Raw genomic sequence first — 24,266 nt, 5'->3', positions numbered from 1 at the left:
CCTGCTCTTTATCTTCTGGTTTATTGAGTCTTGTGCAGTTTTTACTGAAAAACACAAGAATTTCTTCACTGCTTCTTGTTTAAAAAAAATCAAGATGGTTGATCTGACTTAACTTTTCTATATACTATCTTCTTCTCATAAGGCAGAAGAACATACTGTAAATCAAAGACTTTTAAATTATGATGTTCTTTACACTTTTTTCCTTCTGCAATGCAGAGTGCTGAGTATATTGAATTACACTTGAAAACTGTCCTTGTGTGAACGGAATTACTGAGTACAATGCTTGCACATTAGCTTTTCGGAGACTGAATTTTAACTGTTTATTAGATGAATATCAAGTGGCATTTTTGTTACCGACCAAATTGTTATTCTTGCTGTTAACTTCCAGAGTTAAACAAAATTATTCTTCCCTAGGATTTAGAAAATAAGTGTTTTTATGGGTTTGCTGTCTCTTTGGTGTGTGTATTATACACTGAATTTGCATACCTGAGTATCCTTGTGGTTCAGAGGAGGAGCTGTTAGTATGGATCTGTAAAACAGTTGTTTTACTAACATCTTCACAGGGAAAAACCAGACAGAATAGCTCAATATGTGAATGAGCAGCTCGTGATGCTATAACTTGTCAAATAACCATTGATGCAGTATAGCTGAGCAAACTGTTTCAGTGTGTGCATATACAGTAGGTATTTCGACTCCAAATTAATATTTGCATTTGAAATATGTGTGTAGTGCAAATACATGAGAAGTATATAACAATTAATAATATTTTGTGCTTGATGTTTACATATTATGTGCTCTGCATTTTAATTCTTAATGTTACCTGCTTCTATAATCATCTTGAATTAGTGTTCCAAATGTATTGATTCAAAGGGATTTATTACTTGGTTATTAAGGTTTGGTAGGCATTTGTATCCTTGAAAAAGCCTGGGTTTGGTCAGTAGTTAAATGGTGTTTTTTGAGGTTGCCATTTTGTTCTCCAAACTCTCAGACCATTTCAAAGCTTCTGTCACCTTTATGAGTGTTTCTCCATTGTAGTTATTTGAAAGACTTGCAGAATATGACACTACCTTAATAGAGTTTCCCAAGATAAAGTGCTCTGTGCAGAAACATTGCAGAGTTTTAAAATAAAGGTGTACTTCTAGCCTGATCTAATTAAACTGATGTGAACTGTTGTGTAAAAACTCGTCTTAAGGGCAGCTTGTTCTACTTTAACGTAAGCAGAGGAGGAGTTAGATGAAGTGAAAATAAGGCCAGCCCTTGGTGAGATAAAAAAAAATAATTTCAACCTGTATTAGTTAATACAGGACAAAAAAAAATCATAACAAACTCCCTGTATTTACAGAACACTTGATCATATACATGCATCTGGTAGAGGGCAAAATTTCGGTTTCCCCCAAGAGCCCCTTCTTCAGTATGCAAGCACGTAGAAAAGACAGTTTGCACTAAAACCAGTCTTACTGGTTGAAAAGTAATAAAGTAACACCAAGTATTTAGTGCCATGTGTGGAACATGCTGTAAAGCTTGTAAGGATGCGCTTCTGTCAGTGCTCCTGCCATCTTAGGATAACGAGCATAAAGGTTTCCCTCCAGAGCGAGACATATGCATGTGTATAAATAAATAATTTGATCTGAGAACATTTTACAGGCTCTCCTGATTATATGTGGTGAAAAAAATTACCCTTGTATCGGGGAAGAAAAATAATGTTTTTCCTGCGATTTAGGGTCCCCTCCTGGATTTCTTTCCCTGATGACTTTCTTGTTCAGCCAAAAAAATTCATAGAATCAGAGAATCATTAAGATTGGAAAAGACCTCTGAGATCATCAAGCCCAACCGTCAACCCAACACCACCATGACCACTAAACCATGTCCAGAAGTGCTACATCTACATGTTTTTTGAACACCACTTCCCTGGGCAGCCTGTTCCAATGCCTCACCAATCCTTCAGTCAAGAAATTTTTCCTAATATCCAATCTAAACCTCCCTTGGCGCAACTCCAGCCTATTTCCTCTCAATGTCCTTTGACTTTGGTTGTTTCTTATACAAAAAACAGCTTCTCAGACATTCACAGAATCACAGAATGTTAGGGGCTAGAAGGGACCTCAAAAGATCATCTAGTCCAGCCCCCCTGCCAGAGCAGGATCACCTACAGTAGGTCACACAGGAACGCGTCCAGTTGGGTTTTGAATGTCTCCAGAGAAGGAGACTCCACAACCTCCCTTGGCAGCCTGTGCCAGGGCTCTTGTCACTTGAAAAGTTTTTCCTAATATTTTTGCGGAACCTTCTATGTTCCAGCTTGTGCCCGTTGCCCCTTGTCGTGTCATTGGACGTCACCGAAAAGAGCCTGACTCCGTCCTCCCGACACTCCCCCTTGACGTATTTATAAAGATTTATGAGGTCACCCCTCAGCCTCCTCTTCTCCAAACTGAAGAGACCCAGCTCCTTCAGCCTTTCCTCATAGGGGAAATGTTCCACTCCATCATCTTTTGTGGCTCTGCGCTGGACTCTCTCCAGCAGTTCCCTGTCTCTCTTGAGCTGAGGGGCCCAGAACTGGACACAATGTTCCAGATGTGGCCTCACCAGGGCAGAGCAGAGGGGCAGGAGGACCTCTCTCGACCTACTAGCCACCCCCCTCCTAATACACCCCAGGTTGCCATTGGCCTTCTTGGCCACGAGGGCACATTGCTGGCTCATGGTCGTCTTGTTGTCCACTAGAACCCCCAGGTCCCTTTCTCCTACACTGCTCTCCAGCAGGTCAGTCCCCAACCTGTACTGGCACATGGGGTTATTCCTTCCCAAGTGCAAAACTCTACACTTGCGCTTGTTGAACTTTGTAAGATTTCTCCTGCCCATCCCTCCAGTCTGTCTAGGACTCTCTGAATGGCAGCACAGCCTTCTGGTGTGTCAACCACTCCTCCCAGTTTTGTGTCATCAGCAAACTTGCTGACAACGCTCTCTAATCCTTCGTCCAGATCATTGATGAATATATTGAACAGCACCAGCCTTAGCACTGACCCCTGAGGGACCCCACTAGACACAGGCCGCCAACTGGACTCTGCTCCATTGACTACAACTCTCTGACTTCTTCCCTTCAGCCAGTTAGTGGCCCACCTCACTACTTGGTCATCCAGACCACTCTGCCTCAGTTTACCCATGAGGATGCCAGATAGACACATCCACTGCATGGCCACCATCCATCCACCTGGTTATGTCTTCATAAAAGGCTCTCAAGTTGGTCACACATGACTTCCCCTTGGCAAAGCCATGCTGACTGCTCCTAATAAGCTTCTTATATGCCTAGAGACAGTGCCAAGGATAAGATATTCCATCACCTTTCTTGAGGCTCTTCTTTTCTTTCTCAATTCCTTCCATTTTTTGTTATCCCATTTGTGAGTGTTGAAGTTTGAGGCTGACTTACTTACTGTAATGCGGTTGCAATAAGGGAAAAAGTCAATTGTACTCTTATTTTTGACTGCTTGGCATTTCATGGAATTAGTACAAAGTTTAATGTTCGTGTCCATCATAAATAAAATTTGCTGACACTTGTGATAGATGTGCTATCAGTGTTCTACCACTTCATGATGATTTGAGTAATTTTTAAATGATGATTTGGATAATTTTTTTCTTTAGTTCTTTGTTCAGTTTAGTGATAAATGTCACTGTTATTGAATAAGTGTGAAAATACTTTACCATATCATGAGGTTCATGGTGTTTTGGAGGAGTTGTTGCAGCAGTTGTTTTGTGATCTTAGGAAACAGAGCGAGAGATGTGAAGCAGTGTTTATTCAAGTTAAAACTGACTGTATTCCCAAAACACACCTGAAGATAGCTTATTTTTCTGGTTAATTTGCAAAAAATGAAGACATCATAACATCATAAATTTAGGGGCAGTTCTGCGTTCCTGTCTGCTTGCGTGGGTAGGATGTTGCTCCTGCAAAACTGGTGTCCTCTGGGAGTTGTCCTGCTGCCCTTGTAGATGTGTCACAGGCAGAACTTGACAGTGGGAGAGGAAGGAGGAGAAGATGAGCCATTCTCAGAAGCTCGTTGCCTTTAGACTTCTGTTTCAGGTCCTAGCTGGGAGTGAGTGTCATTTCATAGCTGTATTTAACTCCTGGTTATCCTACTCCCCTCGTCCTCCCCGTGTGCTGCCGTGAAGGCAGCCCCTGGGGTCAGTGGCAGCTTCTGCTCGGAAAGGGAGCCCAAGAAGCGGTGCAGAAGCAGGAGCCAGGCACACCTGTCAATGGCTTTTTTATTTACTCCCCCCACGGAGTGATAATTGTGGTCACTAAAGTTAAGTGTTTCTGTAAAATTAACATCTTGGTTATAAGTTATTTATTTTCTACAACGTAGCTTTAATGTCAGGTTTACCCAGCAGACAAGTCAAAACAAGAATATTTTTTTTTTCTAACTGCTGCTCCAGCAAGTCTCAGCTGGGGATCTCAGAAAATCACAGTGTTCATTCTGGTTAGCAGCTAATAGGAAACAATAAAGATTTGGGGTTCAGAATTTAATTGTCAGTGGTGTTGATGCAGGAAGAACAACTGCACACAGTTGACTCTCGTGAAGCTTTATTGATTCTTTTTTAAAGGAAAGCTCTGATGAAAGTAAAAGGAGGCGTTTAATTTGCAAGTATTTTTACACAGTTTCTATTCTGAAATGTGCTTTTCTGTCCTTCTCTATCCCTGCATGCTAAACATGCCTTAAGATCTTCTGATTCAGAGGCAGACAGTGAAGAACAAAAGCATAAGGTTGTCATTTCTACTGTTCAGTTTGTTCATTTGGATGATATTGGAGCTGTCTTACAGGTTAAATTTACATCTTTCTTGAGGCTAATGTTTGATGTGGGTTTGTAAGTATTTTTAAGATAATATGACATTAGCATATCCTCAAAATCTGTATCCCTGATTCAAATCTTTTAGAGACCTGTTTCCAAGGACCAGATCTGGAATATTGCTCTTGCGGAGATGGTGATATGAACAGAAGATTACTGTTTTTCTGACATTATCTGTATACAAAAGTCTAGGAACAGGATTTTTTTTTTTGTTAGTTATGCAAATGATCTTTCGAATTTCGGTAAGCAACTGAGAATATCTCTTGAAGTATAGATTGATTCCATGCTTTCAGAGTCTGCAGCAGGGTCAGAGATACACAGCAGAATGAACTGCAGGTGCCTTTGAAGGACTTTCTGGTAGAGTCCTCAGGGTATCACCATTGGCACAACGACCATAGAGGGACCTATATTCAATAGCTGATATCTCGAGCTCTGCTTCTGAAACAGTTTTGAAGGTTTTCAGAAAGCAGTGATTTAGTCTGATCTGCCTGTCTGATCTAGTGACAGATTACACATGTTTTTTCTTGTCTGGAATTACAATTTGAATTGCCTGTCTCTGTGACACCTTTACCAGCAGCTCTGAGCTTTTTGTTGGCCTCCCACCATCCCTGCAATTTTTTTACTTGCTGCTTTTCAGGAATTTGTTTTCACAAGATGTCTGCAGGCAAGCCTTTTCTGGATCTTCTAATCCATTGGGCTTTTAATAACGGTCTCTTATTTCAAGGGAAGAGGATTTTACACAAACTATTCCAAATAGCTAAACTGAATACGAGAACACTTATCTTTAAAATAGGGTGTCTAAATACCTTTATTTTTGCATTCATGTGGAGAGTTTTGGTGGTACTGAACTGGTGGGTAGCCTACTGGAGGGTAGCCTCAAAACTTTCCAAGCCGTGGTTACTCAAGGCTGATCTTTTAGTTCCAGAAACAACAAAAAAAGTGCTAATGAATCTATTCCAGACCTTACATCTCTTTAGCCTGCCTGTTATATACATTCTTGATCTGTTAGATGTGCCTCTAATTAATTTTCTTCTAAGTATTCTCACATAGATTATGAAAGAGGTGATTATGATTTCACTGTCCTGTTTGGAACAATTTTAGATCCAGGGCGTACTCTCTCTGTAGGTGAATGACCAGCAAAATCTCCTGGTCTGGTCTTCCAACTTCAGGCTTGTTCTTCCCGGACTGTAGCAAATTTGTTGTCCCCATCTCAAATCCACAGCACCCATTAGGTATGTGGAGGCTTTCAGAATTAGAGGATGCTTGTTTCTCTCCAGTAGTGGATGTTTGTAGTAACAGATAAAAGTAGTCCAGGAAACTCAACAAGATAGAGCTGAATGACCTGGTTTTTGGTAGAAGTCTGGATTCTTGTCCCTCATGGAAACTCCTTCCCAAGGGATATTGGATTTTTTCCTGGATTTTGGAGTGCAAAGCTCTTAGCTACCCAGTAAGACTTTGTCATTTCAGCCCATTATCCATGAGTAGAAACAAGGAAGGTTACTTCTCAAGCAGAACTCTGTTGCTGTTAAAAACCTGTCCTTTCTGGTCAGAGGTTTCCTTTGCCATTGTTGCAGTGAGAAAGGAAAAAATATTTTGAAGTTGGTGAAAAATAAAGACTCAGTGTAACTGTCTTTTTGTTATGACAGAATAATAAAAAAGACTGCGCAGGAGCAATTCATTTCTCTTTTCCTTTCAAGCACTTAAAAGAAAAACAGAGCTGAAAATATTTCTTTGGAGGATACTGAAATACCTCATTAGATCTTCTTATTGGATACTGAGGTGATAATTCTGTAACAGGAATGAAAGTGAGGATAAATTTTGCTTTGATTTATAGAAATGTGTTAATTTGAGCTGAATAGATCTTTTCTGATCTTAACGTTTGTTAGCTGTGCATATTGTTTTGTAATACACAGTTTCTAGTTTTCTTTTAGAGAAAAAATAATTCTGATGGGGACTCAACTGTGCAACACTGGAGGAATTTTTTTAAAAATTAGCACCTGAATTTTGAAAAACTTGCAATTTAAGTATTTTTTTTCATTAAGAGGAGTAGTATTCATTACTTATTTAATAGTTATAGAGTTGCACATCAAACTAAGACTGAAAAACTCAGAGGAAATAACATGCATGTTTAAATAATTTAGTCAAACATTTTTGTTTCAGTGATATGACACAGTAGAAGAGTGCAGATTGTCAGAACAGCTTTGTATTAGCTCTTTTGGAGTGGTGATTATCGTTCTGCAGCATATGAGTCGCAAGCTTTGTAAAGACTAGAATCTAGAGAAGAGGTAACTCCTTGCAGTGTTTTTGGTCAAACACTAGTGCAATTACACTTAGCTGTATATTCAGGAAATATTGATCCCTGCCTTTGTGAAAGTGCTTTGCGATTTCAGCAGCGTGTGGTTTCTGAGTTACTCAAACTAAACAGTTCTCTAAGGTGGTGACCGTTGACGACCGAGTGAATAAATTCTTTTTGCATTGGGAGAGACACAATTGTGCCCTCCTCTTAGTAGAACGAGATAATCTAGTTTTCTTCTAAAATTTTGCAATTTTGGAGGGAAATTAGACTTTTTTTTATATTGGGGACTACTGTGTTTTTAATTTAACTATCCCAATCCTGGGGGCCAGTGCAGTTCAGGAAGAACACCTCAACTACGTTTGGCAGAATTGGCCTTACCATGTATATTTTTGTGAATGCTAAGTTAGCTTTCTGAAAATTCTGCCTTAGCATTTTTTAGGTTTTGGCCAGTTGTTGCTTTATCACACAGGTCCCGAGAAGTTTGTAAGTTATCTTCACAGTCAAAACGTGCTTCCTGGTAGCAGTTTCAATTGAATAACTTGGAAATTAGCAGAATGAATGGGCACAATCCCCTGTCTTGAAAAACTTAAAATGAAGTCATGACCTTTTCTCATAAGACTTCCCCTTATGAAAAATTTCCTTTTCTAGACAGCTTCTGTGACTGTTTGTCAGTTTTTCTATCGTAAATGCAGTTCAAGCATGTGAAGCAACTTTTGGCTTCACATAAAAAGGTTAGGTTCAGCAAGACTTTTTTTTTTTTTTTCCCTTCACAAAAACGTTGCTGCTTATAAAGAAAACTTCCTCACTGGAGAGGCGTCCAGACCATCTAAATCTCCAAATTGTTCTCTGTACCAGTTTTATAGAGTTCACATTTACTGTTTTTTTCTCATTCTCTGGTAATGTTTCCTTCATCTTCCTGCATCTGCACCTACATAAAAGTCAGACTTCATATTTTTCAGTGTTGAGTATGTTTGTTTGAACCGTTTCTAATATTTTTCTGTTATCTGGTAACTTCTCATAGGGAACAGGAGTTGGAAATATCCCCTTATAGCCTGCACCTAGAAAAATGTGATTTTGACAACCTGAACCTTACTAATTTGCTTTCTCCATCACCTTTGCGTATCCTAAAAATACATGACTCATATACACCTATTACTAGTTCAGATGCTGAGTTCTTTCTCCAAAGACTTAAAGAAATTAAAGAAATAAGAGCCAGAATGCAAATTGGAGTTTTTCATCACGTTGCAGCTCTTCAAGTCTGTTCTATATTTTGAGGAAAGATATTTAAATATGCTAAAAATAGTATTATTCGTGAAACCAAACCAAAACTGTATTACTTCTTTTGGTAAATATAAAAACTATGTTTGGATTGCACCTTTGCCGAATTCATGTTGTTAACTCCACAGAATTTCATCTCTGCTTCACTCACGGTCCTACTGTCTTTAACTTTTTAAAATCCCGATGAAGATCAATTTTCACCTTATCATGGAAGAGGGAGACAGGGTTATAGTTGACAAATACATACAGATGTTAACGATAATGATTCTTGTCCCTTGTTCAGAAACCTTTTAATATATTTTCACCTGTACTGCCACTACTGTTAAAGTGTAATCTGTGTCAATAAAAAGAAATGAAAGAGGTAGAGGTCTTCATATCTTTTAATATATATTTAGTTCCTATGTTAAAAAACAAAAGTAATCTAACATCTGGGTTTTTTGTCATGATCTTGTTTTCTTGATTTATATTTTTTGTTTGCTAGAAGCATATTTCCTATTGACTTTGACTGCAAATAAAGATCTAGCTCTTGTAAGATGAGACAATAAACTTGTGAAAGCTTTAAAATTCTTTCCAATGAAATTATGCTTGGGACATAAGTATGGGGAAGTAGTGCTTTAAAATAATATGCTTTTGTAACTTTTATTCTATATCATATAGAGGAAAATACGTATTTTTTTGGTATGTGTTAAGTATGTTCTAAATGAAAGATTTTTCTCTGTCTTATTAAGTAAATGAGGGTTTTTTTGGGTGGAAGATTCCATAGTTAAAGATGTAAACCAGCAATTTCTTGCTTCTATAGCACAACATAGTTCAGAGCTGAGATTAGAGAAACCCTGTAGAGTGGCTAATACTCGAGGGCATCCCCAGCTAGAAAAGTATGTGAATTTAGGCATGGGAGGAAGGAAGGATCTGCTTTAAATTTAGTGTAGGGTCACTGATTCTTAATGATAGATTAAACAAGGGAGGTGGAATAATGAATAGGGGTATGCAATGTGTAGCACTAATACCAGAAGTCCATGGTTTTCACTGGTTATTTAATGTCTTTTCCCATATGTTTCTGAATAGAGCAGGTTATGGCAGGGATGAGCTAAGGAATAGCTTTGTTAGTGATTTGTTAAATAGACTGAATTCTCTATTTTCAGATGTATATGTATACAGGAAAGCTGCTTGTTAATAGTGTAATCAGGCGCCTTACATGCATATACTTTAAATGTAGCAATATTAGTAACGATATTTGTAATTGTGGTGTGTTGACATTCTTGAAGTACACAGTCCAGATTGTCTGCATAATTTTCTTTTCCATTGTGAAATAAACAGCCTTTCCTTCAGCAACAAATTTGATATTAGTTCTGAATATTGTTGATGTAAAGAAAAAGCCCAAAAGAAGTGGTGACTTGGTAGACAAAAAAATGCAATGGAAGAAATACCAGAAAATGTTTTTGTTGGTAAAATTGACCCAACATCTCGGTAAACCCCGTTTTTTAATTTATTTTAACTTGAAATCAAAATAGCATTAACAGACTATCTAGTCAAACTCAACCACGTAAAATAATTTATGAAGTCATACTTGCAGTGACTGAGAAAGGTATCACAGTTTACGTCAGTGTTGAATTCACACTGAGTTCACACATGTAAGACTCTGCCAACTGTCTGATACCAACAACCGAGGTGGACCAAAGAAGCCAACAGCTGAGTTATTGGTGGGCTTCTGGGTAACCCAAATTCTCTTTTGTGTTGGTGAAGATACCAGTGAGTCTTTAGAGAAAATGCACTTCATATGTAATTCTTGCTTTGGGCTACAAGTGGGATTGCAAGCTGCACTGGGTGCAAGTCACACTGGCAGCGTTGCCTTGTTGTTGCAACAGTAGGGTGTTGGTGAAATTCGTATAATGCACAAGACTCTTCGGATCTGTGGCGCATCTTCCTTTCAGATGCATCTTGTTGGCTGCCACGGGGAATGAAAGGGCTGCAGAGAGAGCCTGCGCGTCCCTCTTCTCTAAGCAGCAGGCTTTTGCTGTGATCTTTAAGTCTAAAAGTGGTGGGAAGAAAAAGGTAGAGGAGTATTAAAGGATTTTTCTGTGTGCAAGTACTGCACAATTCTCTGCACAGTTGTGGTATTTTGCTTCACAAGTTTCATAGATTGAACTACTTTTTTGCATAATGTCTAAATTTGCAAGTATTTTCTAATACTGACCATTTAAAAAAAAGAGTAGACAGTGTTGTCTGTAGTAGCAATAAAATATGCTCTTTTATGAGAGAGTGTTTTATCAATCATCTAAAGACAGGTGAAAAAACCACATGACAATGCTGATTTTGTAATGTTCCATTTCTTAAACTGAAATTGGTAGGCTTATCACTTAAAATAAGGATTGTCTCTGAAGAACGTGTGTTTTATGCGTTTTCAGAGAGTTCGAAACAATCGCTTTTTATTCTGAAGCATGTTTGGGTAGGAAGGGAGGACGGTACTGTCTGTCAATGAAATGTGTTAAGGAACATATGTCTTCATATCATAACGCGAGACGTGGAGTGGGCAGTAGGTTTTAGTCTCTCATCGGACCAAAGTGAAAAGAAATGTGGAAGAAGGAAAAGTGGGTTTTTTGTTTCCTTTTATAAATATGAACACAAATGCTGCTCTTTAATATGCAGTAAGATGGGAAATCTAATTTCCATTCACCTCCTCCTTAGTTCCCCAAATGACCATCTATTTTAGCATTTAGTGGTGTGACATTATTTTTGAGACCCATAGAAATGCACAAGTAGGGGAGTGAGGAAAGACTGATACATGTATTTATCATGCTTAGGCTGTTACAAACTAGTTTCTTTTGAAATGAAGACAAGGATATTTGTCTTCAAATAGATTTGTCTAAATTTTTCTTTTGTTCAAGACATGACAGCCATGAAAACGTAACAGATCTATTTTCCGCTGTAAGAATCGCATCTGCCGTCTTTCACTTTGCATGACAATTCTAACCTAAAAATAATCTTTAAGACCCTTATGAGTGATTATATCCAAAATATTTACTGTGCTATAACTCATTAAGAGCACTAGTTTCTTAAAAAGTAAACAACACAGCTAATATAAGATACGGGAAAGTATAATACTGACTTTTTGCTGAGGAATTCACATGCTAATTCCTGACAAAGGAATTGGAACAGATTGAAAGACAGGAGCTGCAGAATTATACTCGTTTGCACAGTAGTAGGAGTAGATGCTTGTGTGATATGGATGTGATATCTGTAAGCATCAAGGTATTTTTCTCCAGATTACTGATTAAATCACTGAGATAATTTATTGCCGTTATCTTTTAAGTTTGCGAAGTATGCAGTCCATGGGAAATTACTTGTCCCTTGACTCCTCGTGATCTTTCATCAGGTTAACCCAGATGCACTCTGTTACCCTGGTGCAGTCTTCTGTTTCAACTGTTTCAACTAGCGGTTTTCATATATATATATATATATGTATTTTTTAGATCCAGAGATCGTAGAACTGATCTTAATAGTGATGCTTTTCTAATTCACAGTGTTTTCCTAATCTTTCCTGTCTTCTTCCTAGAGATATCTTAATTCAGTCTGTATATTCTGTATTCTGTCTGCCTCTGTTACAGCCTTGTATACTGCTGCAGCAGAGTTCAAAATAACTCTCTGGATTTCACAGTTTTCCAACTGTGCTTTGCGAAGCACTCTGAAAACTTCTGGAAGGTGGAGACTAAAAGTAACATTTTCTGTATTAAAGGGAAGGTCTAACTTTTCCTGCCAGATGCAGGATTTGGTGTTGGTATGGGTCTCCAGAGTGTGCCCCACTAATTTTAAAGGAGTCTTAAAATGTTAATTTTTAATGGAAATAAAATACCCGCTGATGGGCGCTTTACGAACATTTTAGGACATAAAAAAGCTGGAATTGGTTTGCTAGCATTAGCAATCTGTTTTAGTGGGTTTTTTTCTGGTTTTTACAGTAAATTAATATCCTTCCTTGGGGGGACAACAACAGAAACTGTGTTTACCCTTTGCTTTGTGGCTGGGTGCTTTGTCAAAGGAGTAGTTGCCTTTGGACAGTGATCTTGCAATAGGTGACTTTGTAGCAATTGCCCATTTGTCTTTCATAATGTGCAGAAAGGTCGACTAAAAGTTCCCATTGAGCTAGTGCTCCTTCATTTAGCTTACTACTAAGGATATTTTCTCAAATGTCCATTCCTACTGAAGGGAAAAACAAACTAGGACTTCAGAATGTCTCTTTTCTGTGTCAGTGCCCTATGTGTAGAACAAAGAGAAAACTTCAAGTATCATCATGAGTTTTATTTTGTTAGGAGAAGTCTTTAAGGTGTTTTCAAATAAATTCGTAAAATTGTTTTGGCAGTAAGGCTTTGTTGTTTGAACTCTTTAAACCCTAATCACATCTTCCTTTCAATCTCTAATGTCACAGCTAGCTCACACTCTTAATTCTATCGTGCCCTATTTCAGCCTCATGCTTGTGTGCTGCTAAAATGATTTTTTCCTGGTTTTTTTTTTAAAATACTCAAGTCTCTTGCCTCAATTTCTTAAAAGTATGTTTTCACATCTTCTATAGGAATTTGTTTCTTCTTTTAACCTTCTATTAAAAAATTCAAAGGGTCCTGTGGTTTTTAGTTCAGGGGGGATTATCACAATTAAGTCTCCTAGGCACTACAAGCAATGAATAACGATAATAATAATGTTGGCTGAACCTTTGTGCAGTGCAGGCCATATAGCAGCAGTCAGTATCTTCTGCATCAAGTTCAGAAGATTGTAACTTGCATTTAGCAATAACGCTCTTCTAGAAGGATAGCTAATTTTAGACATTTAAAAAAGGAGATCAGCAAAGAGGCTTCTTTATTCTGCAGAATTCAAATGTGCGTGTATGCTGGCAGAAAACTGAGGCACTGAGGAGTAAGCCAACATTTTAAAGACAGTAAAACAGTTATATATAGGATTTGAATACAGTGAATAATACAATATAATGAATATACTTAATATTTGCCACTTGCTACGGCTCAGGAAAAGGCCAGACCCAAAGCAGCGGCAAAAATTTAGTATCTGGTAGCTTGAAGAGAGCTCAGATTAATTCTCAAAACTCAAACCTTGTCTGGACAGGAGGCTGAGGTTGGAAATATATCTTGTTAAATATCTGAGGGGACATCTCATTTGCTTGGAACATCCATTTTTGCAAATTATATTGTAGGTGTATATATATTGTATGTAGATTGTGTGAGGCGAATAGAAGGTCACACATCAAAAAAATCAGTAAAGTTTAGTTGAAGCCTTGCTTTTATTTTCTGGTTCAAAATTTGCAGGTTTTAACCACAAAAATATACTAATATTACCCAGTGAACCATTTTATTCTAGGTTGTGGTGTTAAGATACTAACTTGGCACAGACTCATTAAAAAAAGGTCAAGTAGTACCCAAGAAGGGTTGATTTCAAAGAAGTTTAAAACACGAAGTCCTATGGATGAAGTAGAGGATAATGAAGAATTGATAATTGTGAAATCTCTGACAATAATTTTGACATAATGTTATTTCTATTGCTGAATCAAACCGCTGAATGCTTCTTTACAAAATGCAATGAATTTTAAATGTCATTACAGTTAACGAATTTTTAAATCGCCTGGTGATTGGATGGAATTCCAGTAACTTCTAGCTAAGAAAAACTTCTAAATCATCTGAATGAATGTTAGCTCAGAAATAGAGTTCCTCAACGAGGCCATAAAGTGAGTAGGAAGTATCTCTGAAAGTGTCTTTCTTCAGCTGTAGAATGGGCAGACAGAACATAGCCAACTAGCTTAAGAATAAAAGCAGTTTATTCTTTGAATTTAGGACTTTTAAAGTTTGCCAATAGGGTTTCACATAAGTAATTAGGACAATCTCTAGTCCTCAAGAATTTACATCAGTAAAGTGGAATTAACATTTTTGGTTTGAATTTTGTTTGATCACTCACTATGATGAGTAGGGGACTGAGGCTGTAAGTGCTTACTTGGGGCCTAAAGAATCCATATGCCTTTCTGGAAGTGACGATGGCGAGTCTGTCCTCATATCTAGTGCCTTATTTTACTAAGTTATATGTTTTTTGCCAAAATCCTGTGGTGAATCATCTCTGTGTTAAGTTTATTTTCTGTTTATGGATTCTTTTTGTCCTTCCCATAAAAAAATATATAACAGCAAAAGAATACATTAACTTTGCATTTACTTATTCAGCCACTTAATCTGTCTTAATAGTTGCCCGTTTTTCCTTGCCCCAAAACTCAGATTGGAAATGTATGGATTATTTATGTTCAAGTATTAGTTTAATCCCTAGATATGTGTTTGCTTTTCTTTGGCATAGTATTTTTTGTGGCTTCATCTTCTTTGTTTGAACTTTTACGAGCAAAATGTCGTAAAAAATCACACATTATTTTCCAGACCTAAGTTAAGTTGAATGGTTACATAATGAGTTCAACAAATTTTCTAATGAAGATACTAGCACAGTATTTATCAAGTGCTACAGTATGATACAACCCATTTTTCACGGTAGTTTAAACTGGGTTTATTTGGGTTTGAGCACTGCCTCATACACTCTAAAGCCACAAGTTGGATGCATTAGTGGCTCGTCTGTGTGTAAAACATGTCTCACTGCAGGAAGGTGGTAGTGTTAGTCTGTAGTTACCTGGAATTACCCTTTTGTCTGACCCATCTTCTTGTTCATAACTATTGGTAGTGTCATTATCCTTTCAAATTCACCACTTGATCACCTTTGACACTTCTCTACGGTTAGAAACTTGGTAGATTCTGTCCCTGCTTCCCACACGTTACTGCCAGATTCCCAATGCCCTTTACTATCTGTTGGTGGAATTTTGTCTGACGTGCTCAAGGCTTCCCTCTCTCCTCTTGAAGACTAGTCTTTTGCCACCTTCTTTCCCTCTTTCTCCACCAAAATGCTCTTGCTCACTTTGTGTTTCTGACGCTGCCCCATCTGTATTGCTGCTGTCCCCTGCAAATTTTGCTTGCTTGTCTTGGCTTCTTCCCCATGGCACTGTCAAAGTCAAGATCCTCGCGTTGCTGTCAGTGCACCGTGCAACCTCGCACTCTCTGCGTCTGATCTCATTTCCCCGCATCCCCCAACTCACATTCCACATTCCTCACAGTCCTCTGACTTTATTGCTCCTTTTGTCTGCCTTTCATGCACTCATTTTTGCACTGTCTTTCATGCTGCCTATGTGCCTGGAACAGGCTTTAGCATCTCAGCCAATTTACAGCTTTGCATAAATTATATTTAATAATAAGACTAACAAAAGTTCATTATCTACATTATTTCAAATAACTTTGTACCTGCATAAGTGGAAAACAGCCAGAGGGAAACTACTGTTAAACTTGGGTGTGATCTGTTGTGATTCAAAGATACAGATTCAGGCATGATGCTTTTTTTGATGATTCCACATAATATTTAATTTTTTTTAACAATTCGGTAGGTGCTAGATTTTCTTTTTTCTTTTGACAGTAGATTTCAGGTTTTTCTAATTCAGAGTAGGAGAATAGCTGCTTACTCCTGGCAAGTGAAACTACCAGAGGATTGTCATCATCGTGTTACCTGGTACAGACTATTTGCCCTGTAATACATTTTAGTTCGTTTTTTCCTTACTAATGCAGATGTGGAAGAGTTTTGAATGTTGGATTAACTTCATATCTCCAAAGTGTATCTTTTGTATTTAACCTTCCTATCAAAGCAACATCTTTTTAAAAAGAGCAGTGAAAGAAAAGAAAGTAAGACACTGCCTGTATCTGGGAAGCTTTCTCAGTGTGTTGACTAATTCAGCATGGGTTTTCTTAAAATATTACAAGTTATTTAATATTTTAACTCCCTTCTAACACCAGTGAAAACAAGCTGAGGCTAAAACTTCATGTGCTCCACTAGCATCGGTGTGTAGCTGCAAGGCAGGGCATTCTGCAGGACTTGCACAGAATTTTCCAAGTAAAATTGCAGCTGCGTTTTTTTTGGGGTTTTTTTTTGTTTTTTTTTTTGGTTTAAATGGTTGTATTGATACTGTTCACAGCTGAGTTGTGGAACCAAATAGACGTGCCTTTAATTTGTTTTTAAATGATCTCGTATATACTGGAGATTATAATCTGAAGGGTGGCTGCCATAGTAATGTGCCAGTCACCATGGCATCGCAGCGTTATGAAAAGAAATTCTGGGCTGCACAAAGACAATGCCAGCAATTAGTATTTTGAACCGATCAAAGGTGGGGGACCAAAAAGTTTGCCAATAAATGTAGTTCGGTGGGTGTCACTAGAAGGCAGACTTTGCTTTACACAAATTAATACAGATTTTCGGTTGTCCTATCCATACCATGTGAATTTATATATAAAAACTTTAACAGAGACTTGGTCCATTCACCGTGCTAACTTTTTTCAGTTGCGTGAAGAGTGTAGCCGTAGGTTTTTACTTTGCTGGCCTGGTGAAGAAGCAGTTTCTCATTCTGCTTTGTAGGAAGCTTTACAATTTTTTTCTCCTTGCAGAATTTTTAACTTTAAACTGCAATTAAGTCAGTTAACGAAGAAATGTGGCTTTCTGTTTTCGCTTGGTCAATATTCCTAGTCTTTAAAACTTTTGCAGTCTGCTCTATTAATACTGTTCTAATTATCAAACACGCCAAAAATTAAATAGTTATTTAAAAGCAAGCTTATTTTATCTTGAATAATTGATTGTGGCTTGTTGTTTGAAAGAGGGCTGCTTTGGCACGAACTCCAAATCCAGTTATGATCTTAACTCAAGCAGTTTGTTTAATCAAACATTACTCTAATAAGTCTTACATGGTCCTCTACCCGACCAAGCCCGTCTATAACAACTCGTTTATTCTGCGACGAGTTGCTCAACAGATGTCATTCTGGTAGAATAATGCAGCAGAATACTTGTGCGTTGGCTAAAATTGCTTCAACTTTGATCACTTTTGTCCAGCACATCAGTCTGGCATTGTGCTTTATACCAACATAACACTTTACCCCGCGCATGCCTTTCAAGCTTAGAATAGCAGAGGAATGTTATTGAATTCAGTGCAGTTACAGATGAGTTAATGAAAGAAGGGAAATACTGTTTTTTTCATAATGCCTTTCTGTTGTACTTTGGAATTAAAAGGGAATTTGAGGAATGTGACTTCTGAGTTATTTATTTTTACTTCTGAGGGCTTTTTGCAAACAGTATTATGTAGTTCTATTGATCCCACATTTCTGTAAATAAGTTTCACTTGTTATTTGAAACTAGTTCATTTTAGAATTTTGTGGGGTTTTTTTTAATTGTGAAAATAATATTAATAAGGCTTTTTGGTGTCTAATTGGAGAAGAATTATCTCACACTGCTAGATTATCCGCAAGAAAACTGAAATAGCGAGAACCGTATTCTTGTGATCGCGGATCAGTATTGTTACATTTTGATGGGCTGTTGTGGGGTCAGTGCGGAGTAATGACATCTCTTTACCTTGATACCACTGCGAAACGAATACTGCCCAGCAGGCTGCCGCCTTGTTAAGAAGCCGTGAAGAAAGGCTGTTTGTTTTGAACAGTAGGAATGAGATCATATCCCAAGTTCTATAGACTTTGACCTTCCATAATTCTGTTTTTCACAGGTGCGTGTGCACATATGCGCATATATAGAAGAATATACCATATCTATGTGTATCTGAAATGAATTTAAAGTTTTTAATAATTGAGATATATTTGTATTTTTTTTGAAGTGTGATAGTGTGCCTAAATATGAGAGCGTGCTAATATGAAGTCCTCTTTAGTTGCTAACAAATAGTTCGCTATTCTATGCCTAACGTAAAATAGTGTTCTTATTTTCTTAAATTAAAATATAGTTGTAAAATTTTTTAATTGAAACATAGTTACCAGTTCAGTCTCCCTGCGAAGACTTCTGACGTGCTTGAACTGTGTGCAAAAATTGAAATAGAGGGCCCATGCAGCATTTCTCTCCAAAGAAGATCCTGAGAAAGAGTTCTGGTGCTATTTCATTAGGCAAGCATATCTGTAGATAAATATCCACTGCCAGATGCTACATATACATTCTGTACTAAAGAGACATGTTGAATTGTAAGGGGATATGTGTACATTGCATATATGTTCAAACATGTTAGTGAAGAAGTTATAGCAAGAACTGATTAATAGATAGTGTCAGATTATGTAAAATGTCTGAGTCACTTTGTTTCATTGCATTATCTCCCTAAGAATAGTAGTTTAGAATAATCTTTCATTAATTTCTTGAATATTTTAGATAGAGGGATTATGTTCGTATTTCTCACTTTGACAAATTTCAGCTTTCTTCTTGATTTTTATCTTTTTTTAACCATCATGTTCAGAGGAAGTTTTTAACTGAGGCTAAGTGTGCTAGACTGCAAGGTGTTTCAGAGATGTTTTCTGCTAACAGCTATATATAACTTTTTTCAGGTCACAGATTTTTTAGTAATACTCATAGCAGAAATTAGAGTACAGTTAATTATTGGGGGTTTTTTCCAGTTGACAAGGGCACAAATTAAAAGCTAAAGAAGGCATCAGAGGACAGTTTTTGGAGTAGTCTTGACATTTGCTTTAAGTTGAATCTTATCCATCTGCCTTGATCTCTTTTGGTTTAATGTGTCAAACGCTTGGTTCTTGTGTCGAACGCTTGGTTCTTGTGTCAAATGCTTGGTTCTTGTGTCTGTCAGCGTTAGACTCTGCAGCCCTCTCCGAGCAGAACTTTTGACTTCCATCAGATATTCTGTCCAGCCAACGGGCATGTAAAACAGTAGTAAAATGTGCCAAACCTTCTGTTTATGTATCTGAGAATGTTTTTCTGCTTATAGTGTAGGTTGTTGAGATCTGCACTTGGAAACTAAAACAGACCTGTGAAGCTATAGGAGGACCTTTATTCCCATGTGGTGATTTTATGGAAGACAAACCAAAGTCCAGCACTGGTCACCGTGACCATTTTAGTGTTGACAGTTCTGGTCCAGCCCAGCAATATTTACCTGTGCTGGCTGGTTGTGCAATCTTTACATTCAGGTGTAAGATACTACTCAGAATCTGAGATATTGCTCTCCATCTCAAGTATGAAAGTAGATACCTTTTTTGTGATGTAAATAATTGCTTAACACCTCTGACGAAGCGTGCCACTCTCTTTGTCAATGTTTGTGTTGCAGCCGTTTTGTAACGGTCGTATTTTGCAGTATTCTTCCTATATTCAAAATTTTAAACTCTTTCTTTTCTCCCCCTCCCTTTGTCCTGACAGCAATTGTGTGAGGTGATTAGTGGTAGCAACTTCTATGTTAATAGCATGAGAAAAGAGTTGATGTAAAAGTTAGTTTATTTGCATTTTGTTAATAAATGTTTGAGATATGTTGTCTTCACTGGAAACGTGCTTCCTAATTAATATTTTCATGTTTATTATACTTTTTTTGGATCCCATTGAAGAAACTTACGCAAAACTAGATGTAATTCTTATTACATTGGATGTAACATGACCCTAAAATTTTCAGGTGAAACAATACATTTCTAATGTAATTTTTTGTTATTGCTTTCTATCTCCCTTCAGTTTTTTCATTACTTTGTAACAGTTTTGACCATGAGAATTTGTATTATGAATAGTTTTACACGTTTGTGATGCTGAAATAATAACAAATCACTATGGATTATAAGATATGGATTTTAATTTTTTTCTTTTCCATAGTTTGTTCAATTGCTTTTGGCAGTACGGTGTGTAAACCTGTGGAACAGACCTCAGTCTTGGAGTGCTGGAGAAACTTACAATAATTAGAAAAAAATAGAAATAAGAAGCTTGGAATTATGATGAAAATAATGTAATTTGCCTGTATTGCTTTTGTTAGAGTGAGTCCTGATTTTTTTTTTTTTAATTTTTCTTCTTTTACCAGGTAAAGCGAAACGTGTATGACCTAACTAGTATCCCTGTCCGTCACCAGTTATGGGAAGGCTGGCCTCCTTCTGCCACAGATGACTCGGTAAGTACCTTTGGTTCTCATTTCATTTCTTCCTAGAAATAGTTGATTTGACTTGGGTTTTTGATTGGAACCACCCAGTATCTTTTACCGTCTCATATGCACTTAACCATACACATCCTTCAGAGCTTTATCGTGCAAGATATAAATACTAAAGCATTGGATTACTGAAGCGTGTGGAAATTCTTCATGTGTGTCAAATTCAGTGCCTATTTTAGACAAGAAGGAGACATGAAGCAAAGCTGCACAACATTTTGGAAGTTGAAGAAGTCTGCTGCGGTGATTGAACTTCAAGAAAAAAGTTCTGCTTTTTTTCTCACGTATTCTGAACGCACACGAGCCGTTGGGCTCGGTAGCGTGCGTTAACGCGCCAGAACGTTTCAGTCTGAGTCTGGTTTGAATCAGGAGATGTTCCTGTTGAAATCGGTGCAGAGCTTCACTTGCTTTTCAAGTATCTACTTTGGTTCTTGTTGGATCGGTAAGAATTCTATGGACATCTGCAAGATGATATTTCTAAATAGTAAATATATATAGTACAGCACGTATTTAATTTCCAAATGTACGTTGCAGGTTTTAAAATTACCATTATATAGAAATGGAGGGAAGTCTTAGTCGAGATAAATATGAACCTGTGGTGACACAATCCTCTGTGAATTGCCTACAAATTCCTGAAATTGTAGGACTGCAGAATTCTATTAAATATTAGACTTACTTTCTTCCATGGTTGGCCCTACAGTGTGTTTTACAGTATGTCTTTCAGTTCTACTCAGATAATTTTCTTGTGGTAGTATGTTCCTAGTGTCAGCTAGTGATGTCTGCATTTATTTAAAAAAGCAGAACAAACAAAACGACTTAAAAAAAATACTTAAAAGGCTGAAATAATTCTGTACTTATGTTATAGGTAGATTTTGTGGCCTGAGAAAAATGTAGAAAAATTAGTTATTTCTATTTCTATAAAAGCATTCATTTATACTAGGGGTTGAACCTGAGCATTCTACAGAGTGAAAATGGAGTTGGGATTTGTTTTGTCTACGTATTGCCATTGTATTCAATGCATTATGTTCCTGTCCGCTTCAACTTTCTTCTTATAAAGGGAGAATTACTGTTTGTGTGACAGGACTGCTGATTTTTTTGCTCTGGGTAAAGGATTTATGCCAATCAAAAAAAAAATAATGCTACCCTGACTGTCTGAATTTCTAATATACTCGTAAAACACGTCTGTGGTAGTGTTTGCAGAAACAGTAGTTGCGTTTGAGAGAGGTGGGTAAATCTATGTCCATGTATTCAGGAGCGTATCTGAGATGATAGATGTAAGATCTGAAATAACAGCACGGTGTCATGCGGTAATTACAGTCTTTGAAATGTGGATCCATTTTAACGTTTTATTAGTTTACATTAGCCCAAAAAAGAATTGGAAACTCAACACTTCTAATCCGTTTTCCCACAGCTGTTAGGTTTTACCATATTTTTTCCCCTCCTTTCTTTTGAATAGGATGCCTCACATATGTAAAATCTCATAAATCTGTTTTAAGTCTGTTTTTACAAGTGACATTGTTGCAGGTGAATTTTTTCCCTTTTCATCTCTAATGAAATTGGTGAATGTTGAGTCATCTGCTCCAAAGCAGCAGAGTCCTCAAAGCTCACTGCTCGAGTCTGGTGCAGCTGAGGCTTGTCAGCTGTGTAAACAGATTTGAATGTGTTACCAACAAAAATATAATTAATTTCTGTCTAAAATTAGAGGCCGTAGCTTACTATTTATAAAGATTTAATGTTAGTAATGACTGTCTGTGGTTCTGTAATCTGAGCATTTTTTCCTTTGCAAATTAGAAATATTTAGTAATTAGTCCTGATGTCTTCAGTTGGGCGGCAAATTTTTTAAATTGCTTTTCCTGTCATGAGTTTTTAATTTGTGGTGTTGTATAGCACTCCATTGCAATTAAAGAGTTAAAGAAAGACTCGATTAAAATACTTTTTCATTTACATGTTATGCAGCATAAGAAATACTTTGTAATACCACGGGAGGTTTTTCAGTGCAGTTCTCGTTAACCTTTGCCTTAGCAAACAGGACAACTAAATAGGCTTCGCATAATTGGATTCCTGTATCATCTTGAGTCTCTTATGAACCTGACAGACTCCAGTCTTCTGACATTATCAGGAAATTTGGTGGAGTCAATAGTCATTTAAAACATTGTTGCTTCCTCTCCCTTCAGAGTTGAGAGATGTTCTCCACTTGTGCTGTCTAATGGAATAAGGGATACTGTAGGAATTGTCAATAACTCTTTCAGCTCCTTTTGCACGCTTTCACCAGGGAAATGGGTATCAAAACCTCCACATGCAGGAGAATGTTTTCCTGCTGGGACAGTTTGATTGTGGGAAGTGAGGAGTACATAGGCTGTGGAAGTCTCATTCCGACATTCGACAAGGACGCATTTTTAGCTTTATTGTGACCTGATAATTTCAGTGCCACGAACTGTGTCTGTTCTGCTCGTTAAAGTTCAAATGAAGTAAATGTATGAGTTTTAAATAATTTTTTTTAAACCAGGTTATTTAAGTAAAACTTTAATTTTATTAAAGGCTTAGTTTATGTTTATGTATGTATCGTCAACAATGAAGTATTGAAAAGTAGTCTAGAAAAATAAAAAAATAATTATAATTTGTTTTAAATAGATTCAGTGTTCGGTCTCAATTTTTATTTTGAATTTTGTAACAATCTTAACATTACTGAACTCATAAAATGAGAACTGAGCCAGAATAATTTACTAAAATTTCTGAAACATATTCCATTTCTCTTTACTATATTGAACTTCTAAACTTCCACTGGTAATTACTGCTATTGCCAAGATGAAAGGGCAACCTTCAAACATGTGTGCGTTAAAATAAATCTGAGATCAGTCATAGGTGCTGTTTTAGACGGGAGCATGGTGGGTTTAGTTATACAAGAACAAATGACTTTTTGGATATTGACTTTACACATGTATGTTTGGGGTAAAACTTCTTTCCCCTGTGAGGTCACTGATTTTTGATTTTTTTTCCAGTACGATGAGTTTTTATCTGTGATGTTTCTCTTGATTTTTGGTAGCATAGAACAGCAACACCCAACATGAGAAGGAGGAGAGAGGTTGCTTTTGTGCTGCTTTTGTTCTCAGTGTTGAAGTTAGAACTTTTTTCTTAATGGTTTCATTCTTTTAAGTAATTTTAGCGTAACGATGAGAAATGCCTGCTTCTTCGTAAGTAACAACAGTGAGCTCATTAAAGTGGACTATATTTCTGCATTAAAAAGATGGAAAAGTTTTAGGATGAGATTTGCAGGAGGGGAAAGGGGAAAGAGATAAAGACAGAAGGTGAAGTGCCCAAGTTGTAACTATGCCCTCGCACGCAGATCCGGTGCGGAGGAGCTCGGCGTCCGTCCTTCCACCTACCCCTTTGTTTCCCCCAACAGTACGTTTGGCCAAGACCTTGTATCTTCTTTTGTAGACAAGCAAAGTACTTATTCATTGTCTAGATTAGCCACTGGATATCAGTTTAGGCAGAAGCTGGTCTGTACCGACAAGTTCCTTGGCTGTGCTGCTGAAGAGTCACATTTTGGATGCAACACTTGCGTAGGCACCAACGTGTTGAGGTTCTTGTTGACCTTGACCACCTATGACAGCTGTAGCAGATTGTAGCAGGTTGGTGTTCCTTAGCTGAATTTAATAGAGGCTTCTAGGTTATAATCAAAATTCTCATACGTAAGATCTTATTAGCACTGCTGTTACATGTAGTTATTTCATTGCTAAGTCCTAAGCACAGTCTTTCTACACAGACAGAAATTACGAGTGCCGATAAATAGTGTTCTGGTATAAAGTCGAACCGTTTATGACCCTTTTTGGCTGATCTCCAGATTTTTTGCAGGGATTG

At 37.4% G+C, this 24,266-nt stretch overlaps 1 protein-coding gene across 1 annotated transcript in view; it reads left to right on the top strand.

The window, feature by feature from the left end:
- Nucleotides 1-24,266, top strand: part of FAF1 (Fas (TNFRSF6) associated factor 1) — a gene marked incomplete at its 5' end in the record, with an annotated part of 66,387 nt that overhangs the window by 13,149 nt on the left and 28,972 nt on the right. The window contains one exon of the mRNA XM_009878583.1: nucleotides 20,286-20,372. Coding sequence (XP_009876885.1) covers nucleotides 20,286-20,372 — 87 coding nt within the window. The remainder of the gene's footprint in view (nucleotides 1-20,285; nucleotides 20,373-24,266) is intronic.

The sequence above is a fragment of the Apaloderma vittatum genome, unplaced genomic scaffold (genome assembly GCF_000703405.1).
Source record: "Apaloderma vittatum isolate BGI_N311 unplaced genomic scaffold, ASM70340v1 scaffold18131, whole genome shotgun sequence".
In the NCBI taxonomy this organism is placed as follows: Eukaryota; Metazoa; Chordata; class Aves; order Trogoniformes; family Trogonidae; genus Apaloderma; species Apaloderma vittatum.
Note: the sequence above shows the minus strand (reverse complement) of the source record. Positions and strands in the feature narration are given on the sequence as shown.